Below are 20732 nucleotides of genomic sequence, written 5' to 3'. Positions count from 1 at the left end.
TATCGAAAATCGGGTGTATTCGGCATATGAGGTATCAAATATGATCTGTACATGAGTTTTCCGGTATAAAATGATAGCATTAAAGTGCTCGTAGCCGGTACATGCCATATTGGGCACACAATATGTCGAATACGGCACTGTAGTTCATATTCGGTACCTCATATGCTGAATACATCTAATTTTTGATATATGATGTGTCCAATATGACATATTCGGTAACTCGTGTGCCGAATATGATCGGATCCACGTTTTTTGACATATGTTATACCAAAAACTAGTTTTCGATCAATGAAGTGCTGAATACAGATGCTAAAATTATAAATACGATGATATATTATCTATTTTAATAATGTTATCTAACTTTTGATTTTAGACAAGTCTTAGAAGGAATCTTTGGCGCAACTTGCAACTTGCCAGTCCGACAAGATAGCCCGTCGTTCTCGTGTGTCGTACTCGTCAGCGTCTGCGCGCCCGTAGAATAGAGCGGTCTGGTGTCTTGTCCGGCTGAGAGCTGAACAGCCGCGTGACCTGCCGAGTGCCGACGCCCGCCGGAACACGCAAGTTGCCGCCGGTTGAGGAGACGAGACGTCCCCGGCTTCGCCTTCAGAACCAACGTGCGCGCGGGTATAAAACGACAGCGAGCACATGGCCTTGGGCTCGGACCTCACCCCAGGCCCCAGCACATCGCGAGCAGCAGGATCAAAGCAGGTCTCACCTATGGAGTGAACTTCCCCACAAGAAGAAGCGCGTACACGGGACGAGGTGGCGATGGAGGCGAGGTACGTGAAGGTGGCGTCCCGGTTCTTCCTCGTCGGGAAGGGGGACGCCGGCTGCGGTGGCCGCCACCACTTCCTCGACGCCTGCTTCCTCTGCAAGAGAAGCATCACCTCGGACCGCCACATCTTCATGTACAAGTACGCGCGTGGCTCGTCTCCGCCACGGGATATTCGGTCGGTCAATCGATGCAAGTGTGTCTTCTCGACTGATCTCGTGTTACACGCATCGTGCGCGTGCAGGGGCGACGCGGCGTTCTGCAGCGACGACTGCAGGCAGGACCAGATGGACATGGACGCCGCGCTCAAGGCCGCCGCGCGCCGGCACCGCCTGCTGCGCAGCGCGTCATCGCCGGCGTCGGCCGCGTGCGCCGTGAACAAGGCCGCGGAGGCAGCGAGCGCGCCGGCGATGGCCCGGCGGCCGACCATCGCTGGCCTCGCGGCCCACGCCTCCGTCGTGTCTGGCTAGCTAGCTAGCTAGCTAGAGCTATACACGATGCAAGCTACTAAGCTAGCTAGCTAGCTTTGTGAATTCATGCAGGAGGAAGATCCGAAGATGTACGTTTGTGTATCCGGCCGGATCTGTGTATACTGTTGCCATCTTGGATGGTCCCGTAGTCCATGGGAAGAAGGAGAGGCACACGACCAAAATAGTCTCACGGAAACATGTCTAAAAAGAAGTTGACAGATGCGTGCTTTGCAAAAGGATTCTGTTGCGACTTTCAAATTTCTACGTGAAACACCGACGAGCATCTAGAGTAGTGTAAGGACCATGTAGCACTTGATTTCGGAGGATGATAGCAAGTTTTAGGCCCTGTTTAATTTGGTTCAAAGAAAGAAACACACGCACACACACACAAGAATTTGCACTTAAAACTTGCGTATCTCCTCCCACCGGAAGGGGTTGAGGAAATCAAATTGAGCCAGCACAAAGCCTACCAACATAAACACACACACACACGTACATGCAAATTAAACAAATTTCATCAAACTAGCTCCAAGGTGAAACTCATGCGAAAACTTACACCATACGCACACATACAGATCCACTTTCCTCCTCAAGCTTCCGGATGACCATATATTAGTCTTCGGTTCTCTCGTCGGCGGCCGGCCTAGATATGCCGATGTGGGCGGTTAACACCCAGAGCACGGCGATGAACTCGCCTCCTTGCACCAGAACATCTTCATGCTTCTTGACACGTACGCTCCTCGTCGTTGGACGGCGCCACGAAGACGATGAGCTCCGTCCACACATCTGCTAACACCTTCCACAATGTTTCTGTTTCTATACGACCATTGCTAGCTTCCTCCATTAGTGATCGCCATCCTGCAGCTCGCGTTCGAGGCCTTTTCCTCCTTACTCTGAGGGGGGCGCTTCACCTCCAAGATGCTGGAGGTGGCGATGTGCATGCCACGAGAGGATGACCTCGGTGACGCTGTCGCTCATGCAAGCGCATGAGAGCCGCCGAGAGAGGTGGTACTTGTCCGATACGGACTTGCCATTGGTAAGAGGGGTAGCATTGCGGTCGTGTTCAACCAGGCAATCCACGATGGACCGCTTCACATTGTTGGAGAATAGGAAAACAAGGAACTCCATTCCATATTTCCTCGTAGAGTTGGCAATGACGGGGGCGCAAGGAGCGCTCGCTCGAGCCAGTCGCGGTTTGAGCGCTGACGCTCGTGCGGTATGTGCAGGATTTTTCCGATTTTTGACGGGTTCGCACGGAGCAACCTGCTCAACTCTGTCTCTAATGAAGACCTTGAAAAATAGGTTCCACCATTAAAAAAAACATATTTTCTTGTAGAAGAAAACGATGAATAAGAAAACAGTAATAGAAAGGTCTACGGATGGCAGGGCCGGTTTTTCTCTCTTGTAGGTCGGGAGACTCTGGTCAAATCAGTCCTCTCTTCTCGACGAATCTATCACCTAACTATTTTGCCTTTGCAAAAATAGCTCCAAAAGAAGATTGATAGAATTAGAAGAAGTTTCCTTTAGAAAGGAGAAACCCCAGAAAATGTGAAGGGGGGACACTGCCTTGTGAATTGGAAGACAGTTACAAAATCAAAGGAGTTAGGAGGTTTAGGGATCATAGAGTTGGAGAAGTTCGCAAGGGCGCTTAGAATTCGGTGGCTCTGGCTTGACTGGCAGGATCAAGACCGCCCTTGGAAGGGAACGCCAGTACCGTATAATGATATAGATAGGGCGCTCTTCTATGCTTCGATCATAGTCTCAGTTGGGAATGAAGAGAAGGCAAATTTCTGGTTCTCTCCTTGGTTGAATGGGCAAGCCCCTCGAAATATTGCACCTCTCATTTTTAAGAAGTCCCTGAGGAAGAACTTCTCGATAAAATTTGGTTTATCTAATCATAAATGGCTACGGCACATCCAAGTCTTAGAAAATGAGGAGGAGTTGCAACAGCTGGTAGTTCTATGGTGCCTTGTGCGTGATATTGTGCTACAAATTGATACTCCAGACTCTATTATTTGGAGATGGACAGCGAGCCGTTAGTACACATCTAAAAGCGCATACGAAATCCAATTTATGGGCTGCAATAAGAAGGGTCGCTGGCAGAAGGTGTGGAGAGCCAGAACCGAACAGAAAAGCAAAATGTTCTCTTGGATTCTATTACAAAACAAAATCCTAACCACTGACAATTTGGCAAAAAGGAATTGGCCACACAATCAAATCTGTCAATTGTGTGATCAAGAAGAGGAGACTGCTGTCCACTTGTGCAAGGATTGTGTTTATACTAAGGAGGTCTGGATGCATATCTCTTCTTGGATGCAATTTCATAACTTGCCAATGTTTCAAAACTTCCAGTCTCTAACTGGATGGTGGAGAGTTGCCTCAAGAACAATTGACAAAGATCTTCGGCGAGATTTCAACGGAATTGTTATCTCCTTTTGGTGGAATATATGGAAAAGAGAAATCGCAGAATTTTTCAATCTAAGAAGCTCGAAGCTTTCATGTTGGCATAGAACATCAAGGACCTAATTGCAGATTTTGCTCTAGCCTTCTCTTTTGTTCTTTAGCTTCGGTCAGGCTCTCCTTGTGACGTTTTGAGGTCCTAGTTGCAGATTCTTTAGGTGTTTTAGTTCGGTAGTTCATCCCATTATGGGGTCGTTTTGTAATCCTATGGTCTTCATGTTGGTCTTGCTGTTCTGTTGGCCTGTTTCTGTGCTTACCTGATGGTGGTGGTGGCCGTGAAGGCGTTGTGGCCGGTGGCCGTAAAGTTGCTGTGGACGGTGGCCGCGCTGTTGCTGGGGTCGTGTTGTTTTTTCACTCCTTTTTTCCTCCTTCTCTGATAAAATGGCAGAGCTCCTGCCTCCTTTCTAAAAAAATAAAAAAAAGAAAAAAAAGAAAGGTCTACTATGGAAAAGAAGGCCGGTGGAGATTGGGCTGCTTTGGCCAGAAGGCATATGGATATTTTTTGCAACTCCAGACTGCACAGTGTAGCTGTCTGCATGGAGGCTACTGAATGCATGCATAGCTAACATCTCCGTTGCCACCAGTGACGGACCCAGAACAAAAATAATCGGGTGTCCCACTTATTAGTCTAGAGATTCGGGTGTTCCATTTGTTAAGCTAGAGGGTGTCCTAGAGATCTGGTACATACGATGTATCACTGAAAAACGAAAAATCACCCGGTGTCCTGTGCACCCCGAAGCTTCAACGTCGGTCCGCCCCTGGTTGCCACACAGAACAATGGACATGAGGCACAAGACGGTTACGACTATGGGGAGAAGAAAGTAGTTTGCTATGAGGAAATCTGTAATACCGCCATACTTTAGCTACATATGTCAATGTGAGATCACTGGTATGTAGACACCGTAATATTGCATTTGAAGTAGATAGATGGAGGTTCCTTTTTCTTGCTTGATGAATTTTTAGACAAAGCCCGGAGATTTTATTCATTACCTGCAGAGTTTACACGCATAGTGATCAACAAAACTAGGGTGGTTAAGAAGCCAAACATGAAGGTCTCCTTCTAAGGAAGATGCAAACTTAGAGTTTGTTTAGCAGAGCTTTAGGTCGATGAATTTTTGAAGCTGAGTATTTCTAGCTTTAGAAATTTATGGAGCTAGAGCTAGAGACACACTAAGAATACTAATATGAGCTATCTTATTTTAATTTTAAACTAAAATTAGTAACTTAAACTGCTTTACTATAGTTGTAATATTAAAATATGATATGAAACTAGAAGCTAGAGTTCTTCTAATCGAGATCTTAGCTTGTTTGATGATCCCTACCTTTTGCATTGTAGATAAGATGGGCCCAATAACTGTGGAGGCCCGGTTCTCTGGGCCCAATACAATGTAGGCCCACGTCAAGCGAGCCCAGTTGGACCTCGCAAGAGGCAGCTCCGCTCCGCACTTGCCCAGCCACGCCACGGCGCCGCTCGCGATCGACGCCATGCTCCGCCGGTGGATCCCTCGCGCCCGCGCATTCTCCACCGCGCCCGCGGCGGCCACCCGGACCACGGTGCCGGTGGCTCATCTGGCCCCGCTCCCCGCGTCCCTGCCCGACTCCGGCTACACGGTCACACCGCCGGTCAAGCCCTGGCCGCGCCGCCTCACCCCGCGCGCGCTCTCCCGCCTTCTCCTCCGCGCCCCCACGCCGCACCTCGCCGTGCTCGCGCTCCGCCACGCGCTCTTCCACACCACCCCACCCCTCGCCCTCTCGCTCCCTGTCTTCGCCGCCGCCCTCTCCCGCCTCTCCTCCGCCACCCCAGCCGACATCGCCCGCCTCCTGCCCCCCATCCTCTCCTTGCTCCGAGCCGCCCGCCTCCCGGCCTTCTCCGATCGCCTCTTCCTGCCGCTCCTCCGCGCGCTCCCGCCGCTTCCCTCCCTCCGCCTCTTCCTCTCCCTCCCGTCATTCAACTCCCGCCCCTCCGTCCGCTCATTCAACGCGCTCCTCCACTCCCTCGTCTCCGCGCGCCGCCTCCGCCTCGCTGCGGCGCTCTTCCGCGCGGCGCAAGCTAAGCTTTACATCACTCCCAACCTCGTCTCCTGCAATATCCTGCTTAAGGGGCTCGTTGGCATCGGTGACCTCGATGCTGCGCTCAAGGTGCTCGACGAAATGACTGGGTGGGGGGTCGTTCCGGATGCTGTCACGTACACCACGGTTCTCACTGCGTACTGTGGGAAGGGGGATCTTCAGGGTGCACAGAAGCTCTTTGATGATATAATTGCCAATGGGTGTAGACCGGATGCGACGATGTACACGGTACTCATCGATGGGTACTGCCTGCGTGGGAAGCTACAGGATGCAGCCAGGATTATGGATGAGATGGAATCCACTGGGGTGCAGCCAAATGAGGTTACATACTCCGTGGTGATCGAGGCATGTTGCAAGGAGGGGAAATCTGTTGAGGCACGTGATTTGATGCAGGAGATGCTTGGGGCAGGATACATTCCGGATACACCACTCTGTGCTAAGGTGGTCGATGTGCTATGCCAAGATGGAAAGGTCGGGGAGGCATATGCAATGTGGAGATGGATGGTGACGAAGAACATGCCACCAGATAACACTGTTGCAAGCACATTGATCTATTGGTTGTGCAAGAAGGGAATGGTTCAGGAGGCGAGAAAGCTGTTCAATGATCTTGAGAAGGGGTTTGTGCCAAGCTTGATGACATATAACTCACTTATTTCAGGATTATGTGAAAATGGGAAGTTACAGGAGGCTGGGAAGGTGTGGGATGACATGGTTGAACGACGATATGAACCAAATGTAATGACTTATGAGGCCTTGATCAAGGGTTTCTGCAAAATGGACAAGTCAAATGAAGGGGCTGCAATCTTTGAGGAGATGGTGGCCAAAGGGTGCACCCCAAGCAAGTTTCTTTACCAAGTATTGGTTGATAGCCTTTCTGATGAGGATATTGTTTGCAAGATTCTTGAAGCTGCAATGTTAAGTGGACGGGATTTCTTGGACGGTGAATCTTGGGAAATCTTTGTTAGGAGTGTGGTAAATGCAGGTGAAACTTGGAGCAAGCATCTTGATTCAGTGCTAAGTACATAACCACAAGTAGTTCAGATTATAGCTGGAACTTTTTATTTGTACCGAGATTTTTTTTTTTTCTCATGGAACTTAATGCCATTGGGTTTCTATGGGAAAATACTCAGGTTATTGTGTGTCTCTGAGCTTGATATGAATGGGATGTATACAGATCAGGAAAGTTAAGTTATGAAGCAGATATATAACAGAATATTGCTGTTGCTAAGAGTGGTAAGCAGTCTAAACCAGGTGTCTTTCTTTGTTTATTTGCAGTTACATAAAGAAGAAGAAAACATCGATAAATCCAAGCACAGTAAGATTTCTCATTAGGAAGATAAGTCAGCAAACAATTTTTCCCATTTTCAATAGTAAGATTTTCATTTAAAAAAAAATAGATATAGGTTAATTCCATGTTGAACTTGCACCTATGTTAATTTAAATGACCATCATCCCTTGTAACATAGCTTCTTTGAGCTTAACTTTATCTTCGTCTCTGTATAGAAGTAACGAATTGTAGTCATACAGTTACAAGTCATGGTGTATAGTGATTAAGAACACAATCAGCTGCAAATCACATGCAGAACCTGCTTTCACTATATTTCAAAGCACCATGGAATGACTTCTTTGCAAGCTGGAATTGTAGTTGTTTTGGCAACAACAACTACCCTTTCTACTTAAATTATCGTTTTGAATTAAACATTGAAGAATACAATAAAAAACACCAAAATCTTGTCTCTAAATTGTTTGGAAACAAACTTTGATTATTTACATCGATCCCTTTCACTCCTTTACACTTATCGAGTTCTCTTCTCCACAGGGGCTAACACAAGTCAGAAGATCCTCATGTATACACTGGGCATCCCTTGACAATTATACCTTCAGCAGTGGGGCAAGAGGCCAGCGGACATCCATCTAAGTCATTGCCCCACCAGTTCAAACTGATGTTCTCCAAGCCTAGGCATAAGTAAATCAGGACGGCCATGAATGCCAAACCAGCATCTAATGCACCTGAAAGCAGATAATTGTGTCGCTCCCACCAGTCACGCCGATATCTGTAGACCACATAACCTGACAAAAACCCAACAAGTATCCATGTGGTGTAGTTGACTGCAGTAGCAGGTGGCATCTGGCCAGTGGCACCAATCAGCACGGGCATATTGATAAGTAAGATCCAGTTCTGGCCTGGGAATGCCTTGTGTGCAAGCCATACAAGGAGGGGGGCAATAGCTCCACCCAAGAAGAACCAATTCACCGCCGAGTAAGTGCCTAAGTCGCCAAATATTCTGCGTGGACTAATAAGACCCCATATAACTGATGCATCATAGAACACATGATCACCCGGGCAGGTCCAAGGGCTGTCTGCTGGGAGGAGCTCAGTGTTGCAGATGTAGGGGACTGTGTCCATCAACCACCATGCTGTCCCAATGTATACAAATGCTGCAATCAGAGTTCCCACCACCTATCATATTACAAGAAGCTGCTTAGTGACACAATGCAACAGAGTCATGTGTTTTATTTGCAGAGGATAATTGGCTAGATGAGCTTACCTGAGCCATGAACATGGTCCTTGGGGGAATCTTCATGTAATGGCCCAGCTTAAAATCTTGCAGGAAAGTCAGAGCTTGGCTCATGCTGATGTAGCCATATACCTTGAAACACATATTTGCAACGGGTCGACCAGGGTACAAATACCCCATGATGTACTCTGTGATAATGTTCAGGCCTGGAGTCTGCATCCAACAGAAGAAGCTGAAGTGATGAGCTAGTGTTCTTGAGCTGTGTGTTATAATATGCACATGTGTTAAATATTCGTACCTGGTTTGTTGTTGCTGTGATTATCCCAATTGGGAGGGTGAAGAAAAAGGCAAGGGCACAAGCAAGCAAAACACCCCACCAGGGTAACTGGAGTTGGTCAATGTAGTATTCACAAGCAAATATAGTGACAGCAATGTTAGCAATAAGGATGCAGATGAACCACCACTCAGGGACCTGCTTATATCTCCTCATAAGTTTTGTATGTATGTCCATCCTTTTTTCTTGAAAAGCTGATTTACTTAGCTGCCAAATTTCACTGGACACAAGCATCATGATTCTTAGCTTCATTATTTTGTTTTCCTTAACAGACTGACAAAGTTCGGAAGAACTCACCTTCCGTGAAAGAGGAGAACATGAACGATTGTCGCGGTGAGGGATGCGAAGCCTACACCATATGTGACAGCAAAGAAAGTGCTGAGGTACAGCGGGCCATTCTTCTCGTAGGCCTTTGTGTCAAAATGGAAGTGGGAGTCCACGATGCTCGAGATGTTGTATTTTTGCCCAGTCGTGGTGAAGAGGCCATCAGAAAAGATGGGGAAGTTTTGCGCCTTGTAGAAGTTGAACCAGTAAGCAATTGGCGTGATTATGTACATGATGATGAAGAAGCCAGCGGCAACATTTGCGGTGGCAAACCAGGGGCTGGCAAGAGGGCTCCCGAGGTAGGAGGAGATGGAGGACCAGTCGAGACCGATCGCTCCAATGCCAAGGCCTTTGAGACCTGAGCCGAGCTGCTGGGCGAGCACGGAGTGGGGGAAGACCCAACAGATCCAGGAGAGGGAGGTGAGCATCTGGAATAGGTAGCCTGGGAATGTGTAGTAGGCGAAGCTGAAGATGAATGCCACCAGGAAGAACTGATTGCGCGTCAAGCCACCTTTGACCCGTCCTTCTTTCTCATGAAGTGCCCTGATGAGCAGATACGTTGTAAACGTGTTTGTCAGCTCGTTCTCTTATGAAAAGAATTATCCCTATGAAAAAAGGTTATATTGCTGGCATGTTGAGGAAGAACACGAATGGAATCGAAAAATGTCCATTTTGTTTGAACATTTGATTTCTTTGCATCCTCAAACAAAAATTTCATTTGAGCCCTGAAAAAGAGGTCTCAATTACTTCCTGAGTTCCTGTGCCTGTCCACTGTCATACCTTCAGCCTGAGAGGACTCAACGTGAAGGAAACTTTCTTTGCTTAACGTGAAGGAAACTTTCTTTGCTTGTGTTCGTAAGATAACTAGTCGTTTTCAGAACCTGACATTATGCTATGGACTAGTGGTCTTAATGAATATGGCCGGTAATAACAACTTGCAAGTTGCAAATGCCAGTTGTTGGAAGCTTTCAGATCCAGCTTGGTCAACTCAAACACATTTGGAGAGCCCCAACATGCCAACCACGTTCCTGTGTTTTTTTAAAAAAAAATACTGCCTCGAGCTTCACATGCCTCATCATAACTTCAGTCCCATTGCAGTCCCTGTCATGCTTGGATGCATAAGCAAGGACAATCTGACGTGTCATGTTTAGTAGAGCTCTAACTCTACGGATTTTTGAATCTAGATATCCTAGCTCCAACGATTCGTAAATTTGTAGCTATAGGTATATCAAAGTTGTTTGGATAATCCATTCTTTTTCTATTTTAAATTAAAAATAAATGTTGTATCTACTTTATTTTAACTTACAAAATCCAAATATAAGGTAGTGTTGGGAGCTTGAGCCCTATCAAACATGGTCCTACATCCATGCCAATCTTACTAAAAAAAACACCTACGTGCAATCATACGCATCACAATTCACAAAAATAATGTGAAAATATCAATCCAGTTCGTAACCCTAACCCCTGTCTGATCAAAGATAAGCTGAGCTACAGCATTTCTACGAGTAGTAGTTGAGAGCTACTTGAATGTTGGAGAAGGACCGGCGGGGGTACCTGAACAGGGAGACCTGCACGAGGTTGGACGGCCACCACATCGCCGCCGGCTCCACCAGATACCGCCGGAATATTCCCGCCCAACCGAAACCCAGCACCTGTACGTGTCACACCACACGAGCACCACCAATGAAACAAGAAGCAGCTAGCAAACGCTTTCGCCGTGCACGCACGCGCTACCAGCAGCGATGCAAGAAAGCGTGGTGCGCGTGATTAGCTAGGACGTGGAGGCGCACCTGGGTGGTGAGGACGACGAGGAGGGAGACGAAGAAGGAGATGTGCTTGCCGTAGAAGACGCGGACGGCGGTGATGACGTGGATGGCGTAGACCGTGCCGGCGCCGGAGTTGGCGAAGATGGTGATGAGCACGTGCTCCTTCACGTTGAAGGGGCCCGGGTTGAGAGAGAACTCCCACCGCGTGCCCCGGAGGAAGGCGCGCTCGGGGAGCACCGCCGCCATGAGCCGGCCCAGGGGCACCACGGCGATCTGCGCCGAGATGGCCGTGATGGTCAGCGGCTCCTTGCGGTACCAGAAGAACTGGTTGAGGAATGACAGCAGCGCGCACGACGCCGTGCCCAGCACCCACATCCGGAACGTCAGCGCCGGCGTCTCCGGGTCGTCGCCCACCGGCACCGTCAGCGCCACCTGCTCGATCGGCGAGTTCTCCTCCTCCTCCTCCTCCTCTTCCTCATCCCCCGGCGAGCTGCGTGACGTCGACGGTTGCAGCACTGCATCAGGACGCGACAGCGATCAGCCACAACGGTGCAGCATGGAAACCAAACAGCTGAGACGATCTTGCCGGGGTGCTTACAGAACGGAGAAGTGATCCGGTCGTCGTCGTCATGGCGCTGCTCCTCTTCCTCTTCTTGGCCTAGTTCTTGGTAAGGAGGAGAGGATGCCATGGCTGCTGGGGGATGTGTGTGTGCCTGCCTGTCGTGGCTTTTGGGGTCCAGCTGCTGCTGCTGTGCTTGCTTCTTACTACAGCACCTTTTTGCTCTGCATTTTTATGGGATAGAAATGTCTGTGCAAGTATCTGCCAAGCCATTCAGAGCTTATCGGTAGGGATGCAGGTTTTAGATTCCTTACGTTATTGAATTGACCCAAAACTCATTTAATTAAATTAAAGATTATCTATATCTAATTAACTTAACAAAAAATAAACTGTATAGTGATCCAGAACTACCATTGAGCTTGCATCCTCTACTTATCTGTTGTGTGTTTGGACCTTAGAACGATGGAATCTCTCACTTAGTAGATCAACTAGGCTACTTCTGACTTCTGAATATTAATAGAATTTCTGAAGATTTGCCAATCCATTAGTTGGCGTCTCAAGACACGCCACTTATTTTTTTTACTGACATGTGGGGTGTCGGGCCACATGTAAATGAGACGACAATCCATAAATACCTATGCATATAGTGGGAAATAATCTAAAAGGAAAAAAGGAAGAGTTTTTTTTTTACAAAAATTCAGCTGCCAACCATGAAGGATCTTTTAGGCAGCGTTTGTGTGATAATGCAGGGAAAATCTGAATTTGCAAATCAGGAAGCAAGCACACGAGGCCTCTATTTATGTATGTGGACGCTACGAATCATGGAACATCTTCTAACTGGTCCTTCAACTCCTCCTCCTTGCTTCTCTTGCTTATTTATGGTGCTGTCCTCGATCCGGGAGATGGTGTGCAAATGGGCATATTTGCCTGCCCATATTAGCAGCAAATAGATCATGTGCCATGTTTCAGCAGTTGTCATTTCTCTTCTCTTCAAGAAGAAAAGAAAAGACAAATCAGTTGCCATTTCTTTTCACGCATTCCTTCCATCACCTACCTTTTCAGGCCAGGTGAACCGGTCCTGGAGCTCTTAAACGATCGGGGTCTAGTTGAGATTTACACGATTTTCTGGTGCGTTTCTGGCTCTTCTTTTCTCACAGACAAAAACCAGGCGTTTAGCGTATGGCATGCATGGGGTCCATTCCATGAAACCCTGATGTACAGCACAACCATATACATGAATTGACGTCCTGTTCTTCTCCTCTCTTTTCTTTACTTTCAGGAAATGCATTCCTTGGTCGATGGATCAGTTTACGACGCGATTGCTCGATCAGTCTGAAAGAGAGACGTGCGTGATTATATTGAAGGCCAAGGGCATGCGTTTGTTTGCTAGGTAGATGCAGCACAGTACCGAGGACATCACGCATAGCATAGCATAGCATAGCAAATTCTAGATCAGAGAATCGAAGAAAGAAACACAAAAGGTTTCGGTACCTTCATATCAAGTTGATGAAAATGATAAGCAAGCGGGGATCATATCATATGAACATGCCTGACTCTTTGGACGGTTCCTCGTTGCCAGCAGGAGGGAGAAAGAGAATCTGGACCAGCATGGCCAATCACAGAGGAGCAGTGTTGAATCAAGAAAAGCTCCTGCGACCTACCGTTCCAATCAATCAACGTCTTCGAAATCAAATGGTCCAGGGCTTCGCATCTTCTGCCAGAACCAGAATCGGCAAGAAGATGAGGCCAAGAACACAACACGTACCCTGTGTTACATGGACACAGATGCGGATGTCGGAGTTCGACTTGTGTTGGAGCATCCGATTCAGCAAAATTTTTTGAGACACGTCAAATACCACTTGGAATCTAACACGGGTATCGAAATCCGATACGGATACGCGAGTATCCGACTCGATAAAAAATTTTGGACACGGATATCCGAGTAACACAGTACGTACCTGCCTGCAAGCCTCAGGGTGATCAGGCGACGATCTACTGTCGTCCAAGGACCTGGGCCTTGCTTGTGCCCTGCAACTTGCAAGCTTGCCAACTACTGAGACCGATCTCCGGTTGGTCGGCGGCGGGGAGAGCGGAATGCGGCGCCGGGAAAATTGCCGGACGGGACACATCGGTGATTTTTTTTTTTGTTTTTATATTTCGAAAATCAAAAAATTGCAAAAGTAGGGGTTCATTTTAAAAAATTACAAAAATACACGTATATCGTTTGTTGAAAGGGTGAAAAGTTTTTCTTAAAAATAAACATTACGCCCTTCTAAGGGGCAACGCTTTTAAAATCAAAAAATACTTTGTTCTTTTACTCTCAAAATTCAAAACACTATTAAAATTATCATAAAAAATTCTAATTTTTTCCCCAGAAATCAACTTGGCCCAGAGGAAGGAGACCGCTACAAAATTTGGGCCGGATTCGGATCGGGGAGAATAATCGTGACCAAATTTGGCCCACCCGAATTCGGATCGCGATCCAATTTGGCCCACCACGAAACCGGGCTGTACGGCCAATTCGGATCCGTGAACCATCCAGGAACATCTCAGCCGTCCATCTAGCAATGAACGGTCTCGGCGGTTAAGAAACTTGGTCGCGGAGAGGACGTGCGGCGCCCATGGAGGGAGCGAAGCAGCTGCACGCGCGCTTGCTCCGCCGCGGCACGCGCCGCCTACAGCCGCTGCTCCTCCGCGTTCTCGCCGCCGGCGACCTCCGCTACGCCGCGCTCCTGCTCGAGTCCTACCCGTCGTCTTCTCCCCCCTCCGCGCTGCTCCACAATCGCCTCCTCCACGCGCTCGCCTCCCTCCGCCACCCGCTCCTGCTCCCCTTCTTCTCCCGCGCCCACCGCCTCCGCCTCCTCACCCCGCTCTCCTTCACTCTCCTCTTCTCCTCCTCCGCTGCCTCGTCCTTTTCCGTACCGTTCGCTGTCAGCTCCCACGGCTTGCTGATCAAGTCCGGGAACTTCGCGTCCGGCGGCGACCCGTTCCTCGCCTCCGCGCTCGTCTCCTTCTACGCCAAGAACCGCCTCCTGCATGATGCCAGGCGGGTGTTCGACGAAATGCCGCGCAGGGACGCGGCCGTGTACAACGCGCTGCTCTCCGCTTACACTAGGGGCGGGCTCATCGACGCCGCCGAGAAGCTGTTCGAGGAAATGCCTGAGAAGAATGTGGTTTCTTGGACTGCGATGGTGTCCGGTTATGCACAGAATGGGAGGCATGAGCAGGCGGTAGAGACGTTCTTGGAGATGTGGGAGAGGGCAGAGGTGCAGCCGAATGAGCTGACAGTCAGCAGTGTGCTGCCTGCGTGCGCGGCTGTTGGAGCGATGGATCTGGGGAGGAAGGTGGAGAAGTATGCAAAGAGTAAAGGCCTTCTGGAAAATTTGTTTGTGGCGAATGCATTGGTTGAGATGTACGCCAAGTGTGGCAGCATTCAGCAAGCCTGGGAGGTGTTTCAGGGGATTGGTCTGCGGCGGGATCTTTGTTCTTGGAACTCAATGATCATGGCATTTGCGGTGCATGGACTCTGGAGGGAGGCCCTTGGCTTGTTTCATAAGTTGAGGGTGAGGATTTCTTGCTTGTACTCTTATGTTTTCTCCCTACTAACTAAGTGCCCATGCGTTGCAACGAAAACACAAACATTGGACGTGGTAACATTAAGCATAAACTTAAGGTATGGACATGTGGATGTGTCATGGGAGTGTCGCCGAACGAATATGTCAGGAGCGACGTTGTAGTTTTATTTCAGATGAGATCCGAAGAGGAGATTATCCGCTAATTGTCCTCCTAATTTCTTAATTTATTTTCATTAGTAAAACATGTTTCATATCTGTAACCGGTAATGAGACGAGGAGGATGGAGGACAAGCGTTGATGGCAAAAGTGGGTAAAATTTAGTAGGGGAAGAGGTAACACATGTTTTATATAGTAGAGATTTCATAGCATGTGCATGCAATTTGTTGCAAAGATGTCATGTGGTGAAGAATCAAACATGCTCGGTAGCATAAAACTAGTGGTCAAAAATCTTAAAATCGTGTCGCGAACTGTGACATTATCGTGGTGAAGCTTGAAGCTGATTTTACTTTGTTTAGATGACAGGGATTAAACCAGATGGTATTACATTTGTTGGAGTCATTTTGGCATGTACTCATGGAGGCTTGGTGGATGAAGGCAAGCTGCTCTTCAACTCGATGAGAGCAGAGTTTGGTCTTAACCCAAGAATTGAGCACTACGGTTGCATGGTTGATCTGCTTGGGCGTGCTGGGCTCTTGAAAGAAGCTGATAGTTTGATAGCAAGTATGCCAGTGGAGCCTGATGCTGTAATCTGGGGAGCGTTGCTCGGTGCTTGCAGCTTCCATGGAAATGTAGAACTAGCTGAAATAGCAGTGGACAAACTCATGTGCCTTGAGCCAGAAAACACGGCAAACCTAGTGATCCTTTCGAACATATACGCATCATGTGGCAAATGGGATGGTGTTGCCCGGGTCTGGAAGTTGCTGAAGGAAAAAGACCACAAGAAATCAGCTGGGTCTAGCTTCATCGAGTTAGATGGCAGGATGCATAAGTTCCTGGTTGAGGATAAGTCACACCCAAGATTTGAGGAGGTATACAAAACCCTTGATAGTGTCACACTGACCATGAAGCTTGCCAACTTGGAAAATCCGGACGAAGTCGAAGTGGAAGGTTGATTTTTCTATCATCACCTGCTGTAGCATGTAAGCCACTTAGATGGAACTGAGATGAAGCCACCGGGGATTTCTCGTTAACTTCTTGCTCTGGTCGTCCATGTCAAATTAAAATGCAAAGGGATGCGTCAAGGTGGCAACAAAAGGTGAAATATGAAAACAATGCATAGCTCCACCTGAATATCAACAAACTTTTCCTACATATCAAAATGGCTGTGCTTGACACACAGAGACAATGAGGCAGATTGCAGGCAAAGCATTAAATTGCAGGATGTACCCTGACCCTGAGAAGGTACATCTCTCATTCCTCCTTGAATATTGAAGTTTAGATCTGACAAGACTGACTTGTTTAGTTAATTACTTGCATTTAGCTAAATGCCTTACTAACTCGTTACTTGAAATGGCAGCTGGTCATCACATGTAAGAGGCTAGCGAAAGCCCTCAGGCAATGGTATTCTGCGCAAGATTGTGGATGTATGATGCAGGAATGGCATCCGTTATCTTTCCATTGTGCTCGCCTGGTTTCCCTGTGTATCCGCATCTCAGCTGTGCTCTGGAGATATCCCTTATATTGGCTGGACGCAAGTCAAATATGAAATAGTAGACATGAGAAGCCTCATTTGCCCTCCGCTTTCTCTAGAAAAGGAAATTTCCATCCTCATCTATAGTGAATACTTTGTTGTACTTCATTGGATTTAGTGGGTTACTTACTTGGTTCCCTTATCGTAATATACATCAACACAATAATAGACTATATAATAATTCTTTGAGACAAATTCACAACATTTTTGTGTGCTTTGTATCCATCTAAATGTGTGGCTGCTGCCTTAAGGTGTGAACGTACCTGCACAAACAAGCAGAAGATTTGCTCAGGCAGGACACTGGTCAATGACCAGATTGGTACATGATTGTGGAAACAATTTCTTGCAGGTCAGTTTCACAGTTCGGAACATAATCATAACGTGAGGCACTCAACATGACTTGCAAGCGCTGACGAGTGACCAAAATACAGAATCTTTTTTTACTCTGTCGTTTCCTTTGTTGAAATATTTGACACTGCGATTTTTTGTCTTTTGTATTTGAAAAGTTGGTTGATTCAGAAAGTTATTGCTCTGTGATCCTTAATAACACATTTCAATCAGGAGTTACCAATCAGAAGACAAATGGAATAAGCTGGGCTGCTGGTTGGAGAACATTGATAATGTCAATTCTAATCTCTGAGCCATAAATCAGATAAATTTAAGGATAAAGTGAGTTAACATTCAGAGTTCCTGGCTTATGTGGTTAACTTCAATAAGAAAAAGTTATGTGAGGTTAATGCCATGCAGTAAACATCCAATATGACTAGAAAAGAGAGAGAGTTCTGCTAGGAGGAGCATCAAATACACTGAAGTTAGAGGGAAGCCTTAACCCCTGATTTTGTGAGAGACATAGCTATCCATGAAACAGTGGTCACTGTGCTATTGTTGTTATCTCCATCAACTGCCTGGTTGCTTTCTTTCAAATTGTATTAAGAACAAGAAACTGAATCGATTTGGCAACACTAACTGCCGGCAGTACTAAATGGTTGACTTGACCCCAAGTCTTTGGCCTGTCTCATCACGACACTGAGACGATCCTGCTAGGAAATTTCGTTGGGTGAAACGGACACGATGATTTGTTTGAAAACTTGATCAAATAATGACGAGATCAGAAGCGTAGTCGGTATCTTGATCACATGATAATCCACCAGGCTATGCTCGATAGATGGGAGAGACATGCATGAGATGTCATTGGCCATGAAAGGGATTGCTACCTAATGGTATAAAAATAATTCAGTGTCTGGTTGGAACATGCCAAAGATTCCTACATTTGTACCTCTGGTATATCTTGAGGCAGATCATCAGTGAGTACCATAATTTTTATGTGTTGGAACATGGTCTGAAACGGATCATGCAAGTAGGATGTTCTATATTTACTTTCCTTGCATTTTTTTGTTGAGAATAACTAGAATATTCTTTTATCAGTACCAGAAGGTGGTCCCAGAATCTCAGATGCAGGTCTCTGCACCAGACACCTAGATTTTCTTTCTTTTTTCTTTTCTTTTTGCGACAAATTAGACACCAGGTTGAGTTTGTGCTTTGCCACCATATTGAGTTCTTTCTGCCATGTTCTAACTGATAAATGACAATTTCAAAAGGCCGAACTGTCATTAAACATATAGCAGCGGTCACACTCATAATTAAGCTGAATATATGCATTGATCTTTACCTTCTGAAGACTGCAAGTTGTTGCTGATTGTGCATATAAGACACGTTGTTTCTTGGTGATGCAACCTTGTTGTCGTTAAGGTGTGAGGTCAGGTCACCTGTGGCAAGTGGTGATCATGAACGGTTCACGATTACTACTAGACTACTAGTAGCAGTGTGTGATTAAAAAGGCATTAGTGGTTCCTATACAAAAATTAAAAAAAGGCATCAGTGGTCCAAATTGATTTTTCAGTTGTCATCGTCGCAGACGACTTTGACTTCACAAAAATAGTTACTCCTAAATGGATTGGTTTCCATGGACACAATGCAACAGTTGACACAGTTGGGACGCGATGGTGCATGGATGATTTTTTTTTTTTTTTAAAAAACGAAAGCCATGGATGATAAGGACTTTGATGAAATACATTGCAAAAGGAAGGGGAAAAGGTACATAGTCTATGACTTACTCTACAACAAAAAAAAAACATTATCCATCTGAAAGTCTATTTTTCTTGGTAAAAATAAAAAAGCTTTGCATTTCCCTTTGATTGGATGAGAGTTTTTTTTAATAGAGATTACCTCGGCTTTTATTGAAAGTCATAACTAGGCTCACAGAACAGGACCAGAAAAAAGAGAAAGGAGAACAATAGGCTGCTGGGGAAAACCAGCAAACCAGGGTCACAAGCATAGAATAGCGACAGAATGACCTAAACCAAGCTAGCATATTATATAGAAAGCACCAAAGCATCAAGAAAACGCCTAAAGCTCCCAGACATCTAAGATAGGAACAACAGTAGAGGAGAAGCACTGCAGCCACTCGCAGGCATGCGAATGAGCACTGTCCACCTTGAGTCAATCATCATTTCTGAGGAGGATGCTCTATTTCTGCATGAACGGCATAGCTAGCATCAGAACATCGGTAGGCTTGTTGGGGAACTTCTTCTCGGTCGTCATAGAATTCCTAGTCCTCCACAGAGCCCAAGCAATACCTGCAAAGAGGAAAAGATCTAGATTTCGAGAGATATTGAATTTCTTCGGAAGCCATCTCCCCCATAAGTCAGCGACCGAAGTGGGGAACCCATTCCACCCAAATGAATCTCTCAGAGCACTTCAAGAAAAACATGCCAATACACACCTAAAGAAGATATGGTGACATCCTCAGCCATATTGCACAGACAGCAGGTTGGACTCCCTTTCCAACCCATTTTCTTTAGGAAGGAGGCCACTGGGAGCTTATCATGCAGCATTTGCCAAAGGAACACCTTAATTCTGAGAGGGATTTTGCAAGTCCAAATCTTCATAGCATCCTTGCTAGAAATACCCTCAAAAGTGAGGAACTTGTAGAGAGACTTAGTGGTGAATCTCCTTGATTTATCTAGAGCCTAAGTCACCTCATCATCTTTACCATTTAGCTGAACATACTGCAGCTTGTGCATCATGACATCCCATTGGATCATATCATAGGTGATCAGGCTTCTCCTAAACTGCACCTCCCACTCATTATTAACCCAACAATCTAAACTAGTGAATCTGGATCAGAGCAAATGCAGAAAAGGTCAGGGAACTGTGTTTTCAGTGGAGTATCACCTAACCAGACATCCTTCTAGAAGAGAGCTTTGTTGCCTCTATTCACGTTATAAACAACTCCCCATTGGAAAAGGTGTTTCACCTTATACAAGCCCTGTCAAAACTGAGATGTGCCTTTCTGCCTGGAGGTGAGAAAAGTATCATTTTGCATATATTTGGCTTTGAGGAGTTTTAACAAGGTGTCTTTAGACCCAGAGTAGATCTTCCAAATTCACTTGAACAGCACAGCAGGCACTCATTCATAACTGCAGTGTTTAAAATACCAAGAACTCCATAGTCTTTAGGCCTACAGATAGCTTCTTATTTAGCCAAGTGGTATCTATTCACATCCTCAGCTCTCCTCCAAAAGAATCTTGACCTGACAGTATCCATTTTCTTGTGAACCCCTTTAGAGAGAAGATAGAACCCCATGGTGAACATGGGTAACCTGGTCAGGTAGGAGTTTGTCAAAGTTAATTTGCCCCCATATGTCAGGTTCTTACTCTTCCATGGGTAAGTCTTTTGATCATTTTTGTTAGAACTTCTGAGGAGGCAACAACTCCTAAATGGTGATCAGAAATAGGGATACCTAGGAATTTTATAGTGAGATGTCTCAACTTGCAGTTAAGCATGTTTGCAACCCTATGCTTCTCAAATTGCTCAATCCCAAAAGCAAAGACCTCACTCTTGTGGAAATTGGTTTTAAGGCCAGACAACCATTTAAAGCAGTAAAGCAGAATTTTGAGGTTGAGGATAGAGCTGTCAGAACCATCAATCATCAGAATGGTGTTATCTGCATATTGAACATGTGTGATCCCTCCAGGGCCTCAACACATCTGTGGCAATATTAAAGAGCAAGGGGACAAGGAATTCCCCTATCTGAGGCCCTGGTATGTTCTAAAAAAGCACCCCCCCCTTTGACCATTGATGTTTATGCAGACTCTGCCCCTCTTGATAGATTACATGACCCATTCTATCCA

The 20732-nt window shown here is 46.4% G+C and overlaps 4 protein-coding genes across 9 annotated transcripts; 3 read left to right on the top strand and 1 right to left on the bottom strand.

Annotated features, from left to right (window-relative positions):
* Positions 1-487: 487 nt before the first annotated feature.
* On the top strand, positions 488-1478 carry LOC133930967 (FCS-Like Zinc finger 2-like). The gene is made up of 2 exons (XM_062377760.1): positions 488-914; positions 1017-1478. Exons 1-2 carry the CDS (start codon positions 769-771, stop codon positions 1240-1242), a joined length of 372 nt encoding a protein of 123 aa, XP_062233744.1. The 5' UTR covers positions 488-768; the 3' UTR covers positions 1243-1478.
* A 3643-nt stretch (positions 1479-5121) lies between these two features.
* Positions 5122-9630, top strand: LOC133930966 (pentatricopeptide repeat-containing protein At5g16420, mitochondrial-like). 6 transcript variants are annotated; one of them, XM_062377759.1, is made up of 4 exons: positions 5122-6754; positions 6903-7005; positions 7592-8792; positions 8898-9630. In XM_062377759.1, exons 1-2 carry the CDS (start codon positions 5188-5190, stop codon positions 6929-6931), a joined length of 1596 nt encoding a protein of 531 aa, XP_062233743.1. In that variant the 5' UTR covers positions 5122-5187; the 3' UTR covers positions 6932-7005; positions 7592-8792; positions 8898-9630. The 6 variants fall into 6 exon arrangements, 5 of the variants coding, with proteins under 5 accessions (XP_062233743.1, XP_062233741.1, XP_062233742.1 ...); XM_062377757.1 differs by having other exon boundaries at positions 5122-7087; XM_062377756.1 differs by lacking the exon at positions 6903-7005 and having other exon boundaries at positions 5123-6754; positions 7592-8788.
* LOC133930965 (oligopeptide transporter 7-like) lies at positions 7340-11549 on the bottom strand. Its single transcript, XM_062377753.1, has 7 exons — positions 11314-11549; positions 10740-11230; positions 10504-10601; positions 8923-9492; positions 8590-8845; positions 8322-8504; positions 7340-8233 (listed from the first exon to the last, which is right to left on the bottom strand). Exons 1-7 carry the CDS (start codon positions 11402-11404, stop codon positions 7616-7618), a joined length of 2307 nt encoding a protein of 768 aa, XP_062233737.1. The 5' UTR covers positions 11405-11549; the 3' UTR covers positions 7340-7615.
* A 2310-nt stretch (positions 11550-13859) lies between these two features.
* Positions 13860-16734, top strand: LOC133930964 (pentatricopeptide repeat-containing protein At5g08510-like). Its single transcript, XM_062377752.1, has 3 exons — positions 13860-14837; positions 15365-16250; positions 16366-16734. Exons 1-2 carry the CDS (start codon positions 13896-13898, stop codon positions 15959-15961), a joined length of 1539 nt encoding a protein of 512 aa, XP_062233736.1. The 5' UTR covers positions 13860-13895; the 3' UTR covers positions 15962-16250; positions 16366-16734.
* Positions 16735-20732: the final 3998 nt, after the last annotated feature.

The sequence above is a fragment of the Phragmites australis genome, chromosome 10 (genome assembly GCF_958298935.1).
Source record: "Phragmites australis chromosome 10, lpPhrAust1.1, whole genome shotgun sequence".
Taxonomy (NCBI): domain Eukaryota; kingdom Viridiplantae; phylum Streptophyta; class Magnoliopsida; order Poales; family Poaceae; genus Phragmites; species Phragmites australis.
This window is presented reverse-complemented; position numbering and strand designations above follow the sequence as displayed.